We start from the raw sequence: 21662 nt of genomic DNA on the forward strand, positions 1-21662 counted from the left end.
AATACCATTAACATTACGACATCAGTCCTCAAAGAATTAAAAGTCAGTAGATTCAGATTAAAATCCTCAAGAGTCAAACTGGATACAAGGCAAGGGGTTAAATTCATTTGTTTGTTGAATACAAGGAAATTTCTTTCGTCCATCGTGACAAGCGATACGACAGGACGGACTCGCTATTTCAATAGCGGTAGCCAGCTTGTGAAATCTATTCTGATTTTTCAATTTAAAACGAATCAGACGATGTTAAACATCAACAACGCTATCATCGATCCGGTTGACCCGCGACGACAGAGGATCCGTCTGCGTGTGGTAACGAAAATCAACGTTTCACTTTTTTTCTTGCCTACAGAAAACGCCGATAAATCGCCATGACGTATTTTTATCTTTCATTAACCGTATCTAAACAAAGACGACGAGAGAACGATCCGTTCGCCGGAGATTAAAGCTCGGCAAACTTAAATAATGCACTACGGGTGTTGTATTCCGTTAAACGATCCGGAAACGATTCACGGACTCATGGTATTTTGCAATTCTTCAACATGATAACCGGCGTTTCGTAATTTTCTTAATCACGTAACCGCGCCGTTCAAAATAATGAACGTCTTCTTTAATATTTTAAAGCGTTTCGTTGCATTCGCAGCGAATTTGTAATTGCACGTTTGGTCACTCGTTTAACGCGGCACAATCGATTACAAGAATCGTTATGCGATCTTGATCTTTATGTAATATAAGATTATGTAAGATGTTCCACTTCTTCTTTTTATTTTTTGAATTAACATTTCGAGTTTTCATTCACGTTTTACATAAATCTTCGATCGATCGACGAAATCTCGTTCAAAGTAATCGTTATCGATGATTACCAAGGCACGGTGGGATAGGAAAACTGAATGAAAATGAATGAAATCGTATTTTTCATTAATCTGCTACCGGAGAAAGACGATTCATGCTATCTGCATCGAGCAATTAAAAACGTAAGTGTATTCGTTTCTGTTTGTGGTACGTGCAAATTTGTAAAATGCAAGAAGACATGAAGACTAATCGCTCGGTGACTCAAAAATTAAATGAACGCAATACTCTAAATCATCGTTGCTTTATGCAAACACTGTGTCAATTGATATATTACACTTTCGCACAAAGCAGAACAAGTAATAAACAAATTGCCTTACGTTTTTTTATTTAAATTACTTTAGTTATTTTAATTTTTATTCATTATTAACAAATTATTATTTTTTCGATCTTTCGCACGAAATATAAATTGCAACAAGCTGAACTAAAAAACAGCCATTTATTCCCTTTCACGATAGATCCAGCAGACCGACAGAAACAAAGATTTTAGAGTGCCCGAACAATAACGACAATCGCCATAAATCATTCTACAGCTCCCAGGGGAAACGCGAACGATGACAACCTAAATCACGGGCTATCAGTTCGACGTCGGCTTGAATCAAGCTTTACAAGTTCGACGTTCCGGTTCCGAACCTGTTGCATAACGATTAAAGATGAGCGCGGACCGTTCCACAAACGTCATAGATTCCCGTCACGATAGAAATAAGTCGTGTCGTGTCGCTTGTATAACAACCCAATCCGAGCCTCGGTGCCGGCGAGCCAATCTAAACCGTGTTAGCAGCAGCCGGGATAGACTTCTGCAAAGATTTATTCGCGAAGGATCGGGATCCAGCAACGGGCTCGGAACTCCGTGCACTCGCGACGGGAGAACTAAGTTAAGACATCGCTAATGAACCGTATCGCGTAATTCGATCGAGTAACGACGTTCACGCTGCCACGGCTATCGGGGATTTCTGTTCTGCGTCGGGCGATTAGCGATCGATTGTTAGAAAATTACGGGTCTCTCGATCGAAATTGCTCCCGGCGCGGAAAGTCGACCCCGAAGACGCAAAATCCTCGAGGAAACCGGGCTTCAGCTCCTTGCGACGACCATCCCTCGCGATTTTCGCGAAAACAATCAAAAATTTCAATTTCTAGCACAACGACTACCAAAGATTGTTCAAAAATTTTTTATTTTAGAAGAATTTCTTTTTTTTAATTTTTGGATCACTGGGTCTTCGAAAATCCGATTTTCCATTTTCGAGGCAAAATATCATCTGTCGCCTTTGCGCGTGCCCAAACATTAGAAAACGATCAAGATTTAAATAATGAAGATTTCGGTTCATGAAATAGCGCAATGGCTACCAAAGATTGTTTAAAAATTTTTTATTTTAGAAGAATTTCTTTTTTTTAATTTTTGGATCACTGGATCTTCGAAAATCCGATTTTCCATTGTCGAGGCAAAATATCATCTGTCGCCTTTACGCGTACCCAAACATTAGAAAACGATCAAGATTTAAATAATGAAGATTTCGGTTCATGAAATAGCGCAATGGCTACCAAAGATTGTTTAAAAACTGTTAATTTTAGGAAGAATTTCTTTTTTTAATTTTTGGATCACTGGATCTTCAAAAATCTGATTTTCCATTGTCGTGGCAAAATATCATCTGTCGCCTTTACGCGTACCCAAACATTAGAAAACGATCAAGATTTAAATAATGAAGATTTCGGTTCATGAAATAGCGCAATGGCTACCAAAGATTGTTTAAAAACTGTTAATTTTAGGAAGAATTTCTTTTTTTAATTTTTGGATCACTGGATCTTCGAAAATCCGTTTTTCATTTTCGAGATAGCGTACCGAGTCTCTCGGAGACTTTTCGATCTTGGCACTGTAAAAAATTAGAGAGAGATCAAGATTTAACATAGATTCTGATTTGTACGATCATTGTGCAAAGATATACAGTCAAGCAATTAATAAAAGATTGCAAAAGTTCATGGCCAATTTTCAAAGCCCTCCAGACAATTTTTGCAGAACGACTATATGCACTTTCTACGGCAAAGGAATCAGCAGTTTGTAAACCGCCAGATTAATAAACATTGAAAATATAATTAGCAATCTTCTAATAGGACGAGTCTTTAAAAGATTGGGGAACAAAATTGAAAAATGTGAATTTATTTATTTTGATATCTATTAGTGGGTTGCTTGTTCCAATATAAATAAAAGTAGTAACGCTATTATTAATATTGACAAGCAGAAAATGTAAATGTGTCCGAAACGACGACGAATTGCAAAGGATCAGATCGATCGCAAAAGAAATGGGAGAGGAAGATCGTGGCTGGTGATTATGGTTGAATCACGATGAGCGAATCCAGAACGGTGTCTTCGGACAGGTAGAACAGGTACAAGGGTTGTCCTACCGAAATGAACGAAAGCGTTCTCCCACGGAAAGTCGATAGTCATGCTACGACGATTGTACATTCGTAACGTTACAGTTACGTGTTACACAGGACATGGTAACTGTACCCCGACAGTTCCCAGGCTTTTTTATCATTTCGAGATCAGCCGGTACGATTGACCCGGAAACGAGAACTATGGCGAGAGAGAGAGAGAGAGAGAAAGAGAGTGCTCTCCAAATCTTTTTCACGGGCCGCGAGTTTGATCAATGATAGCGACGCTGCACGAAATTAAATTAAAATGTCGACCGAATACGCGCGATTACATTCTGTCGTTAATAACCGGCCGAGTGAGGGAATAAACAATCGAAAAGGACGAGCGAGTCGAAATTTTTGGCGGAATGAAACTAAGAATTCCAAAACGTCACACCTGTTAGGATTTTTTTGACACGATGAAATGTCCACGAAATTATAGTAATCTGTTTCATAAAATCGTACTTGAGAGTTTATCATAGTGATTTATTACATTGATCTGCCAACCCTTACTGCAGATCCTAATAACATTCAGTTATTCTAATTATATTATAGCTAAAATTAATTTGTAAGCCTGGACACAAAATTGCGTCGCTCAATTATTCATAATTTCAACCTTGAATAAACAAGATCATCCTCAATATCATACAAAAATGATTAACAAGGATTTTTAGAACATAATCTGTTAATCTCTCTTGAGATCATTTTTTAAAACATCTTCAAATTTCTTTTTCATTGTTAAGATTCGGATAGGTAAAGTGCTAACTTCAGGAATTATGATTTTAACTGATGCATGATTGGCTTCGATGACTTCCTACATAGATACGAGAAAATTATTAGGTGATAGTGGACGCAATGAAGCGGACAACTGTTGCTAACTCTGATAGTAACTAAAAAGAGACGATGATAACGAAGAATACGTAAACGATAGACGTAGAAATCGACGAGTGTTGGACTGGCGTAAAATTAGAAAATAATAAATAGAATGTAATTAACTTGCTAGAGATAATCTATTCTAATACTATAATCAACGCAGGAAAGAGAGTTTCTCTCTTGTTTCTACAAAATAGTCGTTCAAAACGTTCAAAGTATTCGGAAAAATTACAGGAACAACCTCGCAGAGCCTGTGAGCAATGAATAATACCGTACCGTTCACATTTCACAATTATATCCAAACGAGGAAAATTACTCGTCTCATGATTCATTCCATTAGAGGTTAAACTAAATACACAAGCGGTCAACTGTAGCAAGCCAGGTGTTACAATTAATCAAAGACGTTTCACAATTACGAAGTGTGCAAAACAAGAAACCATCCGCAAAAATCAAAGTTTGAAGAAACATTTATACCATAGATTTCTATCCGATTCCTATCTTTGCCAGCTTCCTAACTTTCGTAATTTTCAACATTTGTACGCCATCTTGTAAAGAATACTGTAGACAAGCAAACAAATTGTTCCTTTGTGCCAGCTTTCAGGAACTTATTCAGGAAAATCGGAGCTTGCAAGGAAATCTATGCAATAGATATCAATCTTATGCCTATCTAGCAACCCCCTAATCTGCGATACATTTCCAAAATTTATGCTTTCAATATTTACAAGGAGTATTTGGACGTGTAAGTCAATTTTGTCTTTGTGCCAGCTCTCAGGAAATTATTTTAGGAAAATCGCAGCTTGCAGGGAAATCTATGCAATAGATATCACTCTTATTCTTATCTAGCAACCCCATAATCTGAGACACCTTTCCAAAATTTATGCTTTCAATATTTGCAAGGAGTATTTGGACGTGTAAGTTAATTTTGTCTTTGTGGCAGCTTTCAGAAAATTATTCTAGAAAATCGCAGCTTGCAGGGAAATCTATGCAATAGATATCACTCTTATTCCTATCTAGGAACCCCCTAATCTGCGATACCTTTCCAAAATTTGTGCTTTCAATATTTACAAGGTGTATTTGGACGTGTAAGTTAATTTTGTCTTTGTGCCAGCTTTCAGAAAATTATTCTGGAAAATCGCAGCTTGCAGGGAAATCTATGCAATAGATATCAATCTTATTCTTATCTAGCAACCCCATAATCTGAGACACCTTTTCCAAAATTTATGCTTTCAACATTTATAAGGATTATTTGGACGTGTAAGTCAATTTTGTCTTTGTGCCAGCTCTCAGCAAATTATTCTGGAAAATCGCAGCTTGCAGGGAAATCTATGCAATAGATATCAATCTTATTCTTATCTAGCAACCCCATAATCTGAGACACCTTTTCCAAAATTTATGCTTTCAACCTTTATAAGGATTATTTGGACGTGTAAGTTAATTTTGTCTTTGTGGCAGCTCTCAGGGAATTATTCTGGAAAATCGGAGCTTGCAGGGAGATGTACGCTATAGATATCAGTCTTCAATCAATCTAGCAATCGCATAATCATTGATACCTGGGGTGGTGGACGTCCGAGGCGTCCTGGGCGTCCCCGGTACATCCAGGTTGGTCTCCTCGACGCTCTCCGACCAGGAGATGGTCCTCAACGGGGCGGGTTTTTTGATCATCATCGCGCGGTCATTTTCGTCGTCGTAAAAGTTGTTATCCATGATCTTCGTGATCCCGTTCATGGTTGGTCGGGTTTCGCTCGCTTCTAGACGGACCAATCGGGTTGTTCAGGAACAACAAAACAGAAAACGTACTGTGTGTCGCGACAAAGTGTCAACGCAGGGAGAAAAAAACAAGGAAATGGGAACACGGGGGATCGTGGCGTTGATATTAAAAGCTCCACGCGCGGCCCTCCTCGCAATAATGCATTATCGTTCGTACTGACTATTGCACTGGCAAAATGCAACAATTGTTACTCCACGCTGGGACGCGCAACTTTTCTTTCGGACACATGAGCACGATTTTTTTGTGTTTTATAACTTCTGACACAAGTGTTGTGACACTTCGCGAAGAAAATGACTAGAAATTGTAACTAGACTTGATCCTTATGCATTTGTAGCATTCATAGTACTAAAATACGATGACATTTATAGGTCAGCTTTTCCCAATCAGCGAGAGAAACGTTTCTCTCAATTAATTTTTAGAAAATGATCAGACAATTGCACGAAGATCTATTGTCTATCTACAATTACACCGAGGATTTTTATGCAAAACCAAAATGTTCTGCATCAATTGCAGCAGACAATTAGAGGCCACATAGAAACATCTTCCTTCAACAATTTCAGACACATGCTCAAGACAATATTAACACTAGAACTGCCAGATAGGCAAAATATTTGTGCGAGAAATATTTTTATGTGCACACGCATATCACAACAAAATCAATTACGTCATTATCAGAAATCAACATACGTTAGTCGCGTTTGGTGCTCGTGTTTTCGATCACGAAAATATTTCTGCAAGGAATCGTTAAACAAACCACTTTAATCGAGCACGCATATATCGTAGCAAATATCGCAGGCTATCCAAATAAATTTCAATCGTGTCATTATCGTGAAGCAACATACGTCAGTCGCGTTTAGTGCCCGGTGGCTCTTTTGTCTCCTCCAACTTCCGATTTCGCTCTGCGCGCATCAAGTCCGCGGTGAAACCAACAAACGAACTACCGGCGTCAACTTATCAAGAACCGTGCAACGTCATTCTCTCGTGTCAGAAGCCGACAGTTATCTCGGGAGCCGGGGATCTCTCGAATTCGTTCGCGGGGACGCGTGAAGATCGACGCCTCCGCCACGTGATCGATGACCGGCGGCGCTGGTCCCGGCGAGACGATCCACGGGTACCAAGGGGGGATCCATTCGCGAAGCTGACGAAACTTACTCTCAGTCGGTCCCGATCGTTCGGTTCACGTGCAGTTCTGGATCAGCGTGATCTGCCTTTTGAACACTGTGCAGGATGTGGGGACTCCTCTCTGTCGCTCAGCCAACGATCTCGACGGATCGACAACAGATCCGAACCGATTTCGAGCGGGGGCGTAGCACACGGTCTTCGACGATGACAGAGGGAGAGAGATAGATAGATAGATAGATAGATAGATAGATAGATGCCGGTAAAGAAAAGAAGAAGACGGCGAAAAGGAGAGGGAACGAGAACCGACTCGATCCGGGAAAAGGAAGAAGGGCCGCGCGAAGTCGCTCGGCCGAGTGACGCAGTGTGACTGAACCGGCGCGGAACCGTGGCGAGTGGCGAATGTCCCCTATATGTCTCTTCCGTCTTCGTTTCTCTCTCCCTCCAGCTCCCCGTCTCTCTTTTTCTCTCTTTCGTCTCTGTACGCCGGCCGTACGGTCTCTGTACGTCTGTATCACGGAGTTTCGTGTACGCGTGTGTGTTGTATTTTTGACGATTTTTATTTTGTATGTCCCCTATATGTCTCTTTCGTCTCTGTACACTGGCCGTGTGCTCTCTACCAACCTCCTCTCTACGCTCGAGTTTTGTGCGAGTTGTATTTTTATTATCGTCCCCCGTATACCTCGTTCGTCTTCGTTTCTCTCTCTCTATATATGCTGCCTATATGTCTCCAATTTTGCGTGTTGTATTTTTCTAACGATTCTTGTGTAAATGTCCCCTACATGTATCTCCTCTCTTCCATCAACTCTCTGGCTCTCTTTTTCTCTTCGACGATTTCGATTTGACAAGCGCTCGAAGTTGTAGGACTCCGTGTGCTCTCTGTATGCGTCTCCTCTGTGTGCTCGAGTGTTGTGTAAGTGTGTAGTTTTGGGAGTTCGAAGTCGTTCGTAGGAGTCGGGCTCTTTCGGAGCTCTTTGATGCTGTCAGCAGCTATCCAAACACGACACAGACCCCGAAAAGCGAGGATTCGCGACTGACCAGCAGACTGCTGCGTCCCGATCGGTATTTATCGGGAGAATGCAGGAGGGACACGGTGAGAGTGACATGGGAGGACGAAGACCAGGCTCCCACCTCTTCGTGATCCTCCCTGATGTCCTCCCGCCACGATGCGTAAGAGGAGTGACGGAAATACCCAGGATCGCAGCTATTTGTTTTCTTTTTTCCTTTTCTTTTGGTGGAATTCAGGATTGAACCGCAGACGTATGGCACATTGACCGATACAGGAGATACTGGTTTGCGTTAGGCGATTCTGACCCCTTTGCGGTTGATTGTTCCCTATGAGACACCGCTAAAAATTGCCATGCTAAAATTCACAACAGTTTCTACACTGACAAATGTTCTAACCTGGTGTGACGCAATCGATTTCATATGGAGAAAACGGAAAAGTATATAATTGCTGTTACGGGATTGTTCAACCCTATCCACTCGATTGTTCTTTTTGAGGCACCAGTAAAAATTGCTACAGTATTATTGAATTCACAATAATTCCTACTAAATTAGGAGATTGCTTAACAGAATTTGCACATGATTCGCACGGAAAATTGCTATTATCCTCCTGTAGATCCTTTCAGCACCCTGTCCCGTTAGTCAATTATTTCAATTCGTAACCGATCCTCTGTTATCCGAACGATTACGCAACGTTGTTGCGATTATACGAGCACAGGCACGGACAGAGTGACGTCCCAGCGGACAGACTGACAGACTGACGTTCTAGCTGAAGATTCGTGTCGAAAATGTTGTTCGACTTCGCTTATAAGGTCACGTGGTGAGGATAATTAGCGGTCCCCTATTATTCGAACGCGTCAGTTATCTAAATGGCCGTGTCTACCGACTGGTTCAGGTAAATGAAAGTCTATTGTATTCGAGCGATCAATCTACACGTATACTTCCGCTTAATGGCTCGCCTATTTAAGAAAAAGGAAAAATTTGATCAATTTCCTTCGAATGCTTTAATTTAACAGACAGGGTTGAAAATGGAAGCTTCCGGTAACTGCAGTTCAGTTCTTCGATTAATGCATCGAACTCTTATTAGAACCCAGCATCGTGCTGTTTATAAGTGTTCGATCTTCTTCTTCTCTTTTACTGGACCCTTCAAGCTTTCCATCCCATTCAACCCTCTAATCTCGAAGACGAAGCCTTCTCGTCCAACGAAATGGTACAAGACTTTTCCATTTGTGTGTGTGTGCGTGCGTCTATCTTCTAGTTTCTATATTTTCGGATTAAATGGATCAATGAGCCATTTATTAGGGGTGCGCATTAATTCGCAGCCCCTTCTTCTTGAATTTGCAAACAATTAAAATAGATTCTACTCTCGAATATAGTCTCTATTATTTCAATAAATTTGAATTTAAAATAAAGTTACATTTATTACAATTTTTTCGTATTAGATTGCAAACGCTATGGCAGGTGTATTTACGACACTAATGAGTCTAATTGCAAGTTACACACACCGCGTTGTTCCGTCGCTTAAAGTACATTTACCCAATCGGATTGAATAATTTCGTCTGTCTAGAAATAAGAGAAAAAAATCGTGTAATAAATATCCGATGCTTAGCGGATATTTATTACCGCAGACAAGCAGTTGCGTTAGACGCGATCAGTGACAAGGAAAGAGTTGTAAACTGTCGACGGGAATAGACGAGGAAAATGGCCTATAAGGAATGACAAAGTAGCCAACGCCGTTGGGAATAGAAATTGAAGAGAGATTTCGCACGTCAACGCGAAAAGAGAACAGAAAACACGAGTTCTCGAATCGCAGGGTTTCCTACACGCGCGAGTCACGATCTACGTCATCGGTGATTTCCAAGAGACCGGTTCCTCGAGTGTACTTCCCTTTTCCTTCTATTCGCAGGACCGTTTACTGAAGTCTTGCATACACCTGGTTCCACGTATATGATGCATAAGTCAAGCTCGCGTCAAGGTGCACAGAAATTCCCCAAATGAAAAACTATAGCCCTGCGGTGATGGAATTCCGGAGAATTCCCGGGCAGCGTAACCGAGCGATCTTCCATCTTTGATCTTTCAGAGACTGACCTCTCTGTCAACCGCAAGCTACGCGATATCAATTGTAATTTCGTTATTGTTTCAATTGAATCATTTTCAACAATTCTCCTACAAATTAATTCTTGAAGATGTGATTCGGTGTACAAATTGACATTACACCTACCGCCGCCACAGTGGCGAACTCAGCCGAGTTCGTGGACGAAAAACCTTTTTTCTAGAAATTTATACAGCGTACTTTATTTATAAACTAACAGGGCGTATTTCGCCGTTAATCGCAATACTTAAAGTTTAATTCTGTCAGAGATATGCGAGTCCAAAGTTGAGGTTTCTGTAATATCAGGTTTACCAATCATACTTAAAAATAGCCGTGCGATTTATTATCGGCTATATGGATTTATTTTCCACTGTTGATATTACGTAATTATGTTCCAAAATAATATTTATCTTGATTTGATTGCTCTGTTTTATTTATTAAGTCTGCGACAACTAAGAATACCTAATGTACCTAAATTGTATGATTCTTGAATGAAATAGTTGTCCATCAATCGAGATCAATTTTTCTTTTTTAAGAAACTTTGAAGGTTTCTGAATGAGATTCTGTTTCTACCTGAAAATGGACGGCAACCTCTTTAGCCGTGGTACAATATGTCCACAACAGTGCATAAAATATTATTCCATTCTGCAGATATAATAAAACATGCAACTCTTCCATTAAGACAGCTAAGAGAAGAGGCACAGTCTCGAAACAAAGATGGTAAAAAATGTCGAGAAACTTATTGCAGAAAATTTTCTAGACCAATAACTATGGAGAATATTTTCCACAATTTACTTACCAGGAAAACATGCTCGAATAAAAAAGAAAAGTATGCTACAAATGTTTTTCAATTCCTGGATATAACAAACAATGACTAGGACGGGACTATTTATTTATATCTGTATTTTTATACAAGGTGTCCCAAAAATGTTGTACTTCATTGAAACGGGAGATTACTGGGATCATTTGAAGTAACTTTTTCTTTTGCAAAAATGTTCTCCGCGACTTCGTTAAGGAGTTATTAACGAAAAACATGGACCAATCAGAGCGCGGGTACGGCGGGCTCGGCGACGGATCCCACTAAGCGCGACGTTGGCATTGGCCGATCCGAAATCCGTCCGCTGTAGCCGCGCTGTGATTGGTCCGTGTTTTTCGTTAATAACTCCTTAACAAAGCCGCGGACAAGATTTTCGCAAAGGAAAAAGTTACTTCAAATGACGCCAGGAACATCTTTTTTTCAAGGAAGAACAACATTTTTGGGACATCCTGTATCTATACCACTTCCGCGTAAAACTTCCTACCTTGTCGAATGTCCGGTTTCAAATTTTTTATTTCGCAATTATTGACATTATAAACATACTGGAAAAGACTGCGAATTAATTTATACGCCGAATATAAAGCTTTGTCTCGCCAACATATGACCGTCGTGGCAGCGAAAGTATTAAAAAAGTGGAAAATTAAAAGAAAAGATCTGCACTTTATAGAGACTACACGGCGTACACGGTGAAAACAGCAAGTGTGAATGCACAATGGCCGTTGTCTATTGATCGATGTTCGGGCGCGAAAGAAATCCGAGAAGTTGCTCTTTAAATGGAGGATTAGAATAATGCCGGTGGATATGAATGGCACCGCACGCGAGATTTAATGCATCTTCGAGAGACATAATAGACACACGTCGAGCACGTTCTCGCAGCGTCCCTGAAGCCTGTCCGCGTAACGCGATATTGATATTCCATTATAAGTACCGTTGTTACAGGTAATTAGTATGCCCTAACAATAATTAAAGGTATGATGGCCGGCGTTCAACTGGCTATTCGCAGTTTCAGTAATTAAGTTTAAACGTCGATGAGGCTATCGTGATATTCCGCCGGGGCTATTAGGCGACAAGGACCTCGAAGGTGGCTCCGAACGATTCGAGTTAACGGCACACTTATGCTTCATCGTAGTAGCGTAGACATCGTTCGCCTCTTGCAGATTGATTTTTACACCGTATCGCCGGTGATTGGTCGTGATAAATTCACGGCGTTTTTCTATCGCTCGTTATGCCGTTTAGTGGCAAAAACAGACACATTCTCTGGACTTTCGGAGATTGGGAAACATTGTTAGACCGTCGGGAACCTTCGCGCGAATTATTATCATGATCCACCGGCGATTATTTCATAATTTGTTCGAAAGTCCAGGGCTCCAGATTTCTTAAATAGATCCTTTAATATTTTATCTCTTGCATCCCGGGAAAATGAGAAATATGTTCCGTTGTGTACACGATTATTGTGCAACATGGTTGCTGTTCATCTTCCTTTAAGCACAGATCTAAAACATCGATCATTTCCCTAAAATTTTATACTTGTATGCCGGTTGGATGGTACCTCGCACTAAAAGCATGTGAACGTGTCCCCTGAGGATCTATAAGGTCCCTGGACCCTTGTGTCGCTAGTAGACAGCCGCCATATTGTAAAAATCGGTGATCTTTGGTACGGCATCCTGTGTATCGCATGAAGAAGCGTACCGATCATCAGAGAAGCTGTCCACCAATTCGCGTTGCTTCAGGCTCGCTCCGGTGGACGACTATAAACGACAGAGACTGTACTTGAATCATGCTCTTTCGAAAAACAGGTCGAGCAGAGAGGCGCGGCGAATTAGAGTGGCGCGAGGTCCTCGCTCGTATTTCCAAGTCGCTCTACTGAACCACGTCCGAGTTCAGCTGACCTTCACTACTTGCCGCAATCGATAACGAGAAGCTACCTAGTGGCTGGAGGCCTGGGGTATACATGTATGTATACTATAGCGGTCCGATAATTATCGATCACGTCGGACACGTGGCCAACAGCGAGACAATGAGGTACGATCTATAATACATATCGGCCCCCGGATAGAGATCCGTGAGAATACCCGTCCCTGGACGGTAAGTATTTAAACGTGTGGCTCTCGCTTAACACACCGAGACGACAACTGCTTTTTGCGAGGCGAGGCTTGGTAAAACCAGATGAAAAACTGAAGGAAAGGCAGCCGGTCGCGCGTAGAAAATCATGCTACACACAACGACAGACGTTCGCGAAGAATTCTCGAGGCCATTCTCACGTAACACCACACAGGAGACCGATCCAATGCCACAGGAATACATACTGCTAGGAGATATCGAGATACTACCCCGAATCGTAACGTAACCGGCGGCTAGCTTTTTATCCTGTGGCCATGGGGATCGGACGATAAATCCTTCCGCGTGCCGTCGGGGGCCGATCGGTAATTAAAACGTGATTGTCTCCATCCTGGAAAACGTAATTGATGGCACACGAGCTCGCGGAAACGGATAGTCTCTTTCTACCCCACTGATCGCACTTTAACGCTTATTCAAACTGTTAACAAAAGAAGTTGTCCCCGTGGCTCCCGTGTCGTGCAATTAATACAGACAATTTTTTGCATACAAATACGCAATCTAGCGATGAATCTACAATATGCCGATTCGAAGATTTTGATCCAAAATAAAGGATATTGATTAACTAGGAGAGAAGAGAATTAATTTGTACAACCAATGCTTCGGAAAAGTTTGAAACAATTTGAACGGAATTAGAGGAATTTCAGTAGGAATAGTAGAGGGAATTATTTTTCCAGATTGAAAAATCAACTTTTGCGCTAATATATTCAGTGCACCGAACCTGATTGGATTCTGAAAAATGCGAGAATGTCGAAAGAGTTCTCGATATCACATGTCTTAATGTTTCAACTTTTATTTCAATAAATAAATTAGTTCGATTTTATGGAACTTTTGGGGTTACCGAGTTGCCACTGGAAGTATTAAATGGCCATATCTTGTGAAACAAGAAAATTTGTACACTGTTGGTACGATCCTTTTAGTATATTTTCTTAAATCTTGATTTCTAAATTCGTAAAATTGACGGATTTATTAGATAAAACCCTATAGAGGTGTTCCTGGTACCCTACACGGTGTCTTGTAGAAATGGCTTTGGAATAATGGCTGCCACGTTCTCCTAGTTTGAGATGTCTAACTGACATTTTTAGCGAATACTACTTAAATATCATACAATAAGATGTATATATTGATTTTGTGAAGGTACTTCATTTTACAATACAAGAAAATTGTTGAATTTTCCTCACTTCTCAACCGTTCTGTGTATTTCGGTTCAAACCTGAATGTTTTCTCTGTAAAACAAAATTATGAACCGCAGAACTAACAGTAAGGCAAAAGATAATCAAAGAAGAACATGCTGCGCCTAATGATTTTTTGTGATCGATAATTTTTTGTACTGTATACGGAAAAATCATGGTCAACGGGACATTTATTAAGAAATTTTATATAAGAAGCTGTGATCTATGATGGTTGCATTCTGGTTTTTATGATGACGCTCTAATTGTTTGGTTACATAAATAGATTGCAAGATGCGGCCTTCGTTTATCAATTAGAGAAACCATCAATCGATGCGACAGTGTCCAAAAAATTAAAAAAAAAGAAAATTTTAATTAAAATTAAAATTATTTTTGCAGCGAGTTTAGTATTTTTAGAAGAACACGAGAAATTGGCAAAAGTAGCATAGTGAATGAATACCTGGTTGCCTACGCAAGGGGTTACACTTAGTTTCAGCTGACTGATGTTATTGATAATATTAACTCCTTGTGCTAATCTACATTTAACTGCACAAATTAACGCAAGTCAATTGAACCGAAGTTCTGAGGAACTAATCTGCCATTCGTGTGCAACCATTGTCTCACGTATCCACCTGTTGATGCATTCAACAGTGTGCCCATATCGAATGCAGTTAGCGTGCATTGTAATTGGGTTTAGCCTCAGAAGTATCATTAACAGATCAATGCAACTTCCTATTTCCTACGACAACAAAACTAACTGATAAAAGAAATTCATTTCGAAGAAACAATTGACATAATTTTGACAAATTCACTTCTCAAGGTACAATTATGCAGAATTTGAATACCACATAATGCAGACTAATGACTAGACAACGGATATTTATGCAAAATAAAAATTTTCTACCCGAATTACAACAAACTGGAGTGAAATAAAAATTTATTTTCCTTCTTAATATGTTTAATAGGTTGAAAAGAATATAACAGTATTTTTAAATTCTTCTAATAGTTTCACTGTTCCAAATTACGCATACTCATTTTTGTCGTAAATGCATAAAGATCCGCTGTGTACTACTAATGACCAACCATTCCGACGATTCCACGAATTTCTACTGTGACACTGGAAACCCTACACAGTTCTTTGCTCTGTATCATGTGTTTCACCCCAATATGGGACACTCGATATTTCGCGATTTACTCTACACAGATACACGATACCGTTCCCTAATATCGTTTCGTTGACATACAATATGATTGGCATATCGATCTACGAGTAACACGACGCGCGCTAAAAATTAATTGCAATGGATATGGGAAATCTATACGTTTCTGGTCTGATGACCGAAGAAATTGCGATCGAGATTATCACGGTTATCTGCTCCGCTATAATTGTCCCCATACGTCACGAGTAATTTATGAAAATAGCGTGGACTTGCTCATAGATTTATTTGGACAATGTCATCAGAAGACTGGGGATCTTACTGCAAACATTTCGGAAGACAATTGCCATGTACAAGCTTCTTTCATGAACAATCTGTACAAAATTCTTTGTTATCTTTCTACGCTTTTTGTCATGAATGCATAAAATCCGCTTTCTAATCATAAGATTGCACAAGTTTGCAAACACTATATAAATGTATACGAGCCTCTCAGTAGATCATTCTTTGAAGCTCTAAATAATTTTCTACCAGCATCCACCGAATGATTTAAAAAAAGTCGATTGTGTAGTGTATTTATAAAATTTAAGCGAATCTTCTGGCACTAACAAAAGAACCATTGTTAGAATTAACAATAAAGTATTAGCAAAAAGGTAGAAATAGTCTTCTATCTTAGTGAAACGATTATTGTAATGTAAGTTTGATAAAAACCTGTCATTGTTAATATTGGAAGAGTAAATGAAGATATTTGACAGTTGTAGTGGCAATGAAAAGAATACAATTACAGTTAGTATTGAAGAACAGTCGATGTATGTTACAATTTAACAAGAACAAAATCTGCTTACCATCGTTCAGGCTATGATGATTCTGAATGTATTTGGACATCTGTGATATCTTGCGGGAACACTTCTAGAACTAAAACAACGAATCCCAGAATTACGTGAACGATGATCGGTAATCGGCAATAAGCTCTCTTTAGAGAGAAAGAACATACTAAGCTTGGCTTCCGTTTACACATTTATATATCTAGTGAGCAAGGCAGGAAAACGTTTGGAAAACCCCCTTTACTTCTACCACGCTCAATTTGTCACCACGGTTTCGATCGTCTACGTCCTTACTGCAATACCTAAGTAACCAGAAGCAATTACAGTCCTTGTCTCGTCGAAAGGAAACAATAATAATTAAACGTTATCGTAGGCGCGTTGAATCACGGCTGAACTACGGATCTTTACGCAAAATTAAAATTTTCTGATGCAACTGCAAGAACAGAACAGCTATAATTACAGTTAAATGATCATAGCACTTGATCACTTTAATTTCCCGAAAGTAATCTTAATGAATGAAGTCCGCAATTTAGTCGTGAGGAGCAGCCCGTAAGAATACTCGATGAATTTGACGGTACAGAAAAATGAAATTAGTTCTTCTCATTCGAATCTGTGGATGCACATATTCTATTATTGTTTTCAATTTTGCAGAATGTTATATCGGCAATATAAATGAATTAATATTTATAATTTTGTTATATAAACTGATTGCTTGAGGTAATGTTTGTGACCGTCATCTTGCTTCAACAGGTGCAATATAATTAGTCCACGAGTGCACTTCCTTATTGTAATGGTATGACGTTGCGGGATCACAATGTAAATCCATTCTTTTTTTACAATGAACGAAACACTTTTTATTCGAAGTACAAAAGAAATGATTAACATACGCCCGTATTATATATTTCTCCTTTAAATGCCACACAACCGTAACGATTAACAAGTTATAAACTTTGTAAAATGTACGACGCGTACTAAAAAAAAAAAAAGAACGAAAACGATGTTATTGTTCGAGAACAGTTTTTAATTATTGCAACATAAGCATTTGTGCAATTAATTCTTAGCAAATATAAAAACAATATATATTAGTTATTTATGTCGAAGATGGGCAAAATGTAATTCGATTACAAAATTAACGACGATGACTAAAATGTAATGATTAGAAAGTGATTAGTATGCTTGTTACTTGTCTAAATATGAATCGTAAATTCATCATAATCAAACATTACATTTTAATCGTGGCTAATGTATAATCGAACTATACTTAGTCAATTCCAACTTAAATATATATTACATATAATACATTCGACCATTGCAAAGCCCAGTACCTAGTTATAAACACACTCGACGTAGCTTATTTGTATGCAATTTCTTTGAATATTTGTATTGGTTATAGCAGTAGTCGTTGTGTTTTGAACATAAAACACGATAATATCACAACAGATGAAATAGTAGCTACAGTTATTATATTTTAATACATTAAAATGCTTTGTCGTATTCCGATCAAAAAGAAATTATTAATACTACAATGGATTCCGGTTAAATGGTACACTGATTAATAGGAAGGTCCACTTATTTGGGACAAATTCTGAAGAACGAAAACAAAAACTAGAATATAATACTATCGAAACAGTAAGTCGCTTTATTGAGACAGTAATTCGTTTTACAACCGTTTAATTAAGACAGATTATCCGGTCCCAATGTGTCCCAATTAATCGGAATCCATTGTATCTGTAATTCAGTCTTTATGAATTTAAAAAAATATGGAGACCTTTGTAAAACTGCCTTTCGAATGTGCTCGACAAGGTAAAAAACATTGTTATACAAAATATAAAATATATATCTACAGAGTCAGTGCTACTTACAAAATTGAAAAATATTAGTATTAAATTGAAATGCAGTTAGTTAACCAGCAGAATGCAAACTTCCAGTTGGTTCTCGCAGCTACCAATCGATCTGCGAAATTACTTTGAACTTAATATCTTTTTTGTTCAGTTCTTCGATCAGAGAGGTTTTACCGAATGCAGCACCAGGAGACAGAACACCGCCACTGCAATAATCAAAACGGAATTGTTGATAATTAACACTGCGATCGAAAACAAATTAAAAATAGTAGTCGAGAGGAAAGTTTAGACATACTTTTCCGGGAATTTATCAGATTCTTTAAGGATCATTACGGCAGAGAGCAATAGCATAGTGCTTGTAGCACCATATCCAGGATCAACACCAGAAACTTCAGTGATTATTAATTTATTTGGTGGTTTCTCATGCTTGCCGGTAGGATCAGCCAATTTTTCGGTCCAGCCTTTTGCTTCAAATTTAATGCTGAAGTGGGTATTTTCCCGCACATTTTTCGATGGACCTTCATGGCTCACGTATCCACCGGTGAAGAATGAAGGATACTGAATGAAATAACAAAATATATTTACAAGTTGTCTGTGTGAAATAATGCACTGGATGGTCCACAATCTTATAATTAACTTTTGTTAAAATCGACCACCTTGTATTACAAAAAAAAACATGTTATACCTTCAGCAATAAATTCCGACCACATTCAAACATAGCCAGTGTTACAAAAACAGCGCCGAAAAATATCGTCAAGAGCATAGAGAAGAAAGACCTGTCAAGATATTAATGTCAATTAATATCAGATTCTCATTCGACATTAAATAAAAATAAGATGTACTGACTTGAACGTGACATATGTCTGAAGCTGTATAGGCCTCTGGTTATATTTCTCGTATAAAAATCGTTGAGTGCGCAACGCTACAGAACGATCGGATCCTAAGAATAATGTTGCCCAGCCATACAAAGACTTATGAAAGAAACTTCTGGAACGAATATCATTAACGTTAATAAACAAAGACTACATGTACCATATGTTTGTAGCTAGACTGCGGATTTCATGCATTTATGACACTGTAGCTGCAATTTGACACAGTGTACATATTAAAAGGACTGAATAGCATCAATATATTGCTTTCAACCTAGTAAAATTATTAAAGAAAGAAAAATGTTCTTAAGTGGATCGTGTATCTCATAACAAATGCAGGAAATTTTCATAGCAGTCTACTTATATCAAATGCGAATTTTTCCAACCTTTTCTTCAATTTTGGCTGGAGCGCGGGCAACCTTTCTGGGAACAATTTTGTGCGCAATTCACGCAACTTATTATAATTAGCGACGCCATATACGGCCGATTCGTAAGTAGCATAATGCAGGAAGGCGGAATCTATTTTTGCGGTTGTCCAACATTTTAGATACGTTTCGATGGTGTTGACTTCGCCATCAAACTTGTTTTGAGTAAAGACTACACCAAGATCGCATGGTATACTGTCGAATCCACAAGCACTTACAATAAAGATACCAGCTTCTTTGGCCTCTTTGTCATATTTCAATTGAATGGTCTCCATGTACTTTAACATAAATAAAAGTACTATTAACCCTATAAGCGTCCACCTATGTGCTTAATTATTGTTAACCCTTTGCACTCCTTTGTCGAGTGTGACTCGACATTTAACATGTGTTTAAAAAATTCCGGAATGCAAAGGGTTAAGCAATGATCAGTATACTCAACAATAGCAGACTAAGTCACGTAGTTGTAAAAGATTAGATTAAGTAAAAGCAAATTATTTTTCTGCACAACGAGTATACTCGTCATTAGCAGTGTTTCGTAAAGACAATTTTTTCATTCAGACCTCCGGTTCACCACTGACATCAACATGGTGCGTACGAGTGCTGACACACGCTTTAACAACTGGCTCTCCGTAGTATCTATATGGGCCACAGCAATTAACAACTACTTTGGCTTGCTCTGTCATTTTCTTCAGAGACACTTCATCTTTCAGATCAGCAATTATTATTGGTACATTCTCTGGAATATTTGAATGCAATTAGCAAATTGTTGCAATATGAAATTACATATTATATAATTTCGAATGACAAGTTGTAATAGTAATGTCAGTAATATTCGAATTGTGTAAACATTATATCGGAAATAATTTTACCAATATCAGAAGCAAACTCTTTAACAACTCCTTCCAGAGCTTCCTTGCGACGTCCAGCAACGCCAAACTTAAACTGCTTTTCCTTAGACAATTGTGCTGCTACCTTTACAGCTTGGCTTCCCGTAAATCCAGTAGCACCAAATATTACAATATCCAGTCTATCATTCGCCATGATAGAAATATCTACGAAATATCCATAACATAATATACTTTCATAATTTCACATTATTTTGCTTAATCGTGAGAAATGTACAAACAGTTTCTGCAAATTGTAAAGCTACGATAAGCAACTAATATATATTTTAAATGAACAGAAATTTGCAATGTCATTTAAAATACGATAATGTTACGCAATACCTCAGGTAAAAAACTTAGTTTATAAGAAGGGGACTGCATATGTACATAATTATTACTGTGATGTTTGTGATTTTACGAATGTTTTATTTTTCATTTTTCCGGCGTCAGAGTTTTTCGATGAATATTTTATATATATAGTTATATGAATTATAATAGAAATTTAGAGAGCTCTGATACATTGTTATTTTTAACAATTTAGAATTTGTAAATGAATAAATAATTCATTATATAAATACACATATCCAACTAACCAAGTAATAAATAATATCCTGAAACAAATTTCCTACGATGAACATTTAATTGTTCTAATCATAACAATTGCGATTCATGTTTCGCCATTTGCACACAATGTGTCAACTCATTCTGCCGGGAGATTGTATAATTTCAGTGCAATTATACTTGTCAGCGTAATTTTGACAGTTCAAAGTGACTAACTAAAGGATTTTCACGATTTACTCACCGAAAACAGCACCTTACTTAGGAAAGAAGAAATAGAACTTCGCCGACACGATCACCGCTGAATTTAGAAAATCTTCCTCTCTCAACTGCGTCTCTTTTAACAGTTCAGGTATCCATAGTAATAAAGTGCGTACTTTGTCATGCAACAGGACTAGGGAAGGAGAGATTTTTTTCACTATAATTCGACCTCAACTCATCTTGCTTCGAAATAAAAAGCAAACTAATCAATGCAACACAATTTCAAATATTAAAAATAATAAATCTTTCATACATGTTTTTTACATTATAAATGCACCTTCGTAAAAAAAAATGATTAACTATATATAATTTTATAAATAACAACAGTATTTGCTCAGAAGTTTGAACGTCAAAATTTGTAACAAATGTTTCATCGCAATCGAATTGAATAAATGCATAATTCGAAAGTAAACGTGTAAAATTGTTTGGCTTACATGCATGTGTTGATGTTCTTAAATAGCAAGTCTAATGAACAATTTGATTGACGATTAACAAGGTTTATTATGTTTCCAGAACTTCTTGGCAAGCGATTAATGAAATGTATCTTCGCAAGTAATAAAATATGATCCATTTTAATTATACGGTATTAAATTATTTTACTACATCATTTATTTCGTTCTCTTATATTATATTTAC

At 38.2% G+C, this 21662-nt stretch overlaps 2 protein-coding genes across 7 annotated transcripts in view; both read right to left on the minus strand.

Annotated features, from left to right (window-relative positions):
* LOC143352434 (GTP cyclohydrolase 1) overlaps positions 1 to 16882 on the minus strand; it is a 32739-nt gene extending 15857 nt beyond the window's left edge. The window contains exons 1-3 of one of the 5 annotated variants that reach the window (XM_076784915.1): positions 16359 to 16649; positions 16210 to 16279; positions 5676 to 5873 (exon numbers count right to left, since the gene is read on the minus strand). In XM_076784915.1, coding sequence (XP_076641030.1) covers positions 5676 to 5873; positions 16210 to 16249 — 238 coding nt within the window. In that variant the 5' untranslated portion in view covers positions 16250 to 16279; positions 16359 to 16649. The other 4 variants (XM_076784919.1, XM_076784916.1, XM_076784917.1 and 1 more) reach the window with 4 other exon arrangements.
* Positions 16883 to 17361: 479 nt separating this feature from the next.
* Positions 17362 to 21156, minus strand: LOC143352432 (saccharopine dehydrogenase-like oxidoreductase). Of its 2 annotated transcripts, none has more exons than XM_076784913.1 (8): positions 21010 to 21156; positions 20193 to 20375; positions 19884 to 20059; positions 19285 to 19601; positions 18876 to 19013; positions 18715 to 18805; positions 18325 to 18587; positions 17362 to 18235 (listed from the first exon to the last, which is right to left on the minus strand). In XM_076784913.1, the coding sequence occupies exons 2-8, from the start codon at positions 20362 to 20364 to the stop codon at positions 18130 to 18132; spliced, it is 1263 nt and encodes a 420-aa protein (XP_076641028.1). In that variant the 5' UTR covers positions 20365 to 20375; positions 21010 to 21156; the 3' UTR covers positions 17362 to 18129. The 2 variants fall into 2 exon arrangements, with proteins under 2 accessions (XP_076641028.1, XP_076641027.1); XM_076784912.1 differs by having other exon boundaries at positions 18876 to 19016; positions 21010 to 21155.
* Positions 21157 to 21662: the final 506 nt, after the last annotated feature.

Source organism: Halictus rubicundus, chromosome 3, assembly GCF_050948215.1.
Source record: "Halictus rubicundus isolate RS-2024b chromosome 3, iyHalRubi1_principal, whole genome shotgun sequence".
Classification (NCBI taxonomy): Eukaryota; Metazoa; Arthropoda; class Insecta; order Hymenoptera; family Halictidae; genus Halictus; species Halictus rubicundus.

Bases quoted from the DNA above. Each gene is read 5' to 3' on its own strand.
- LOC143352432 (XM_076784912.1), bottom strand. From the start codon at position 20,364: ATGGCGAATGATAGACTGGATATTGTAATATTTGGTGCTACTGGATTT. The intron at 19,602-19,883 runs GTCTGAATGAAA...TTTATGTTAAAG, and splicing joins ATGTCAGTGGTGAACCGGAG to TACATGGAGACCATTCAATT. The intron at 18,236-18,324 runs GTATGTCTAAAC...TGATTATTGCAG, and splicing joins TCTGATAAATTCCCGGAAAA to TGGCGGTGTTCTGTCTCCTG.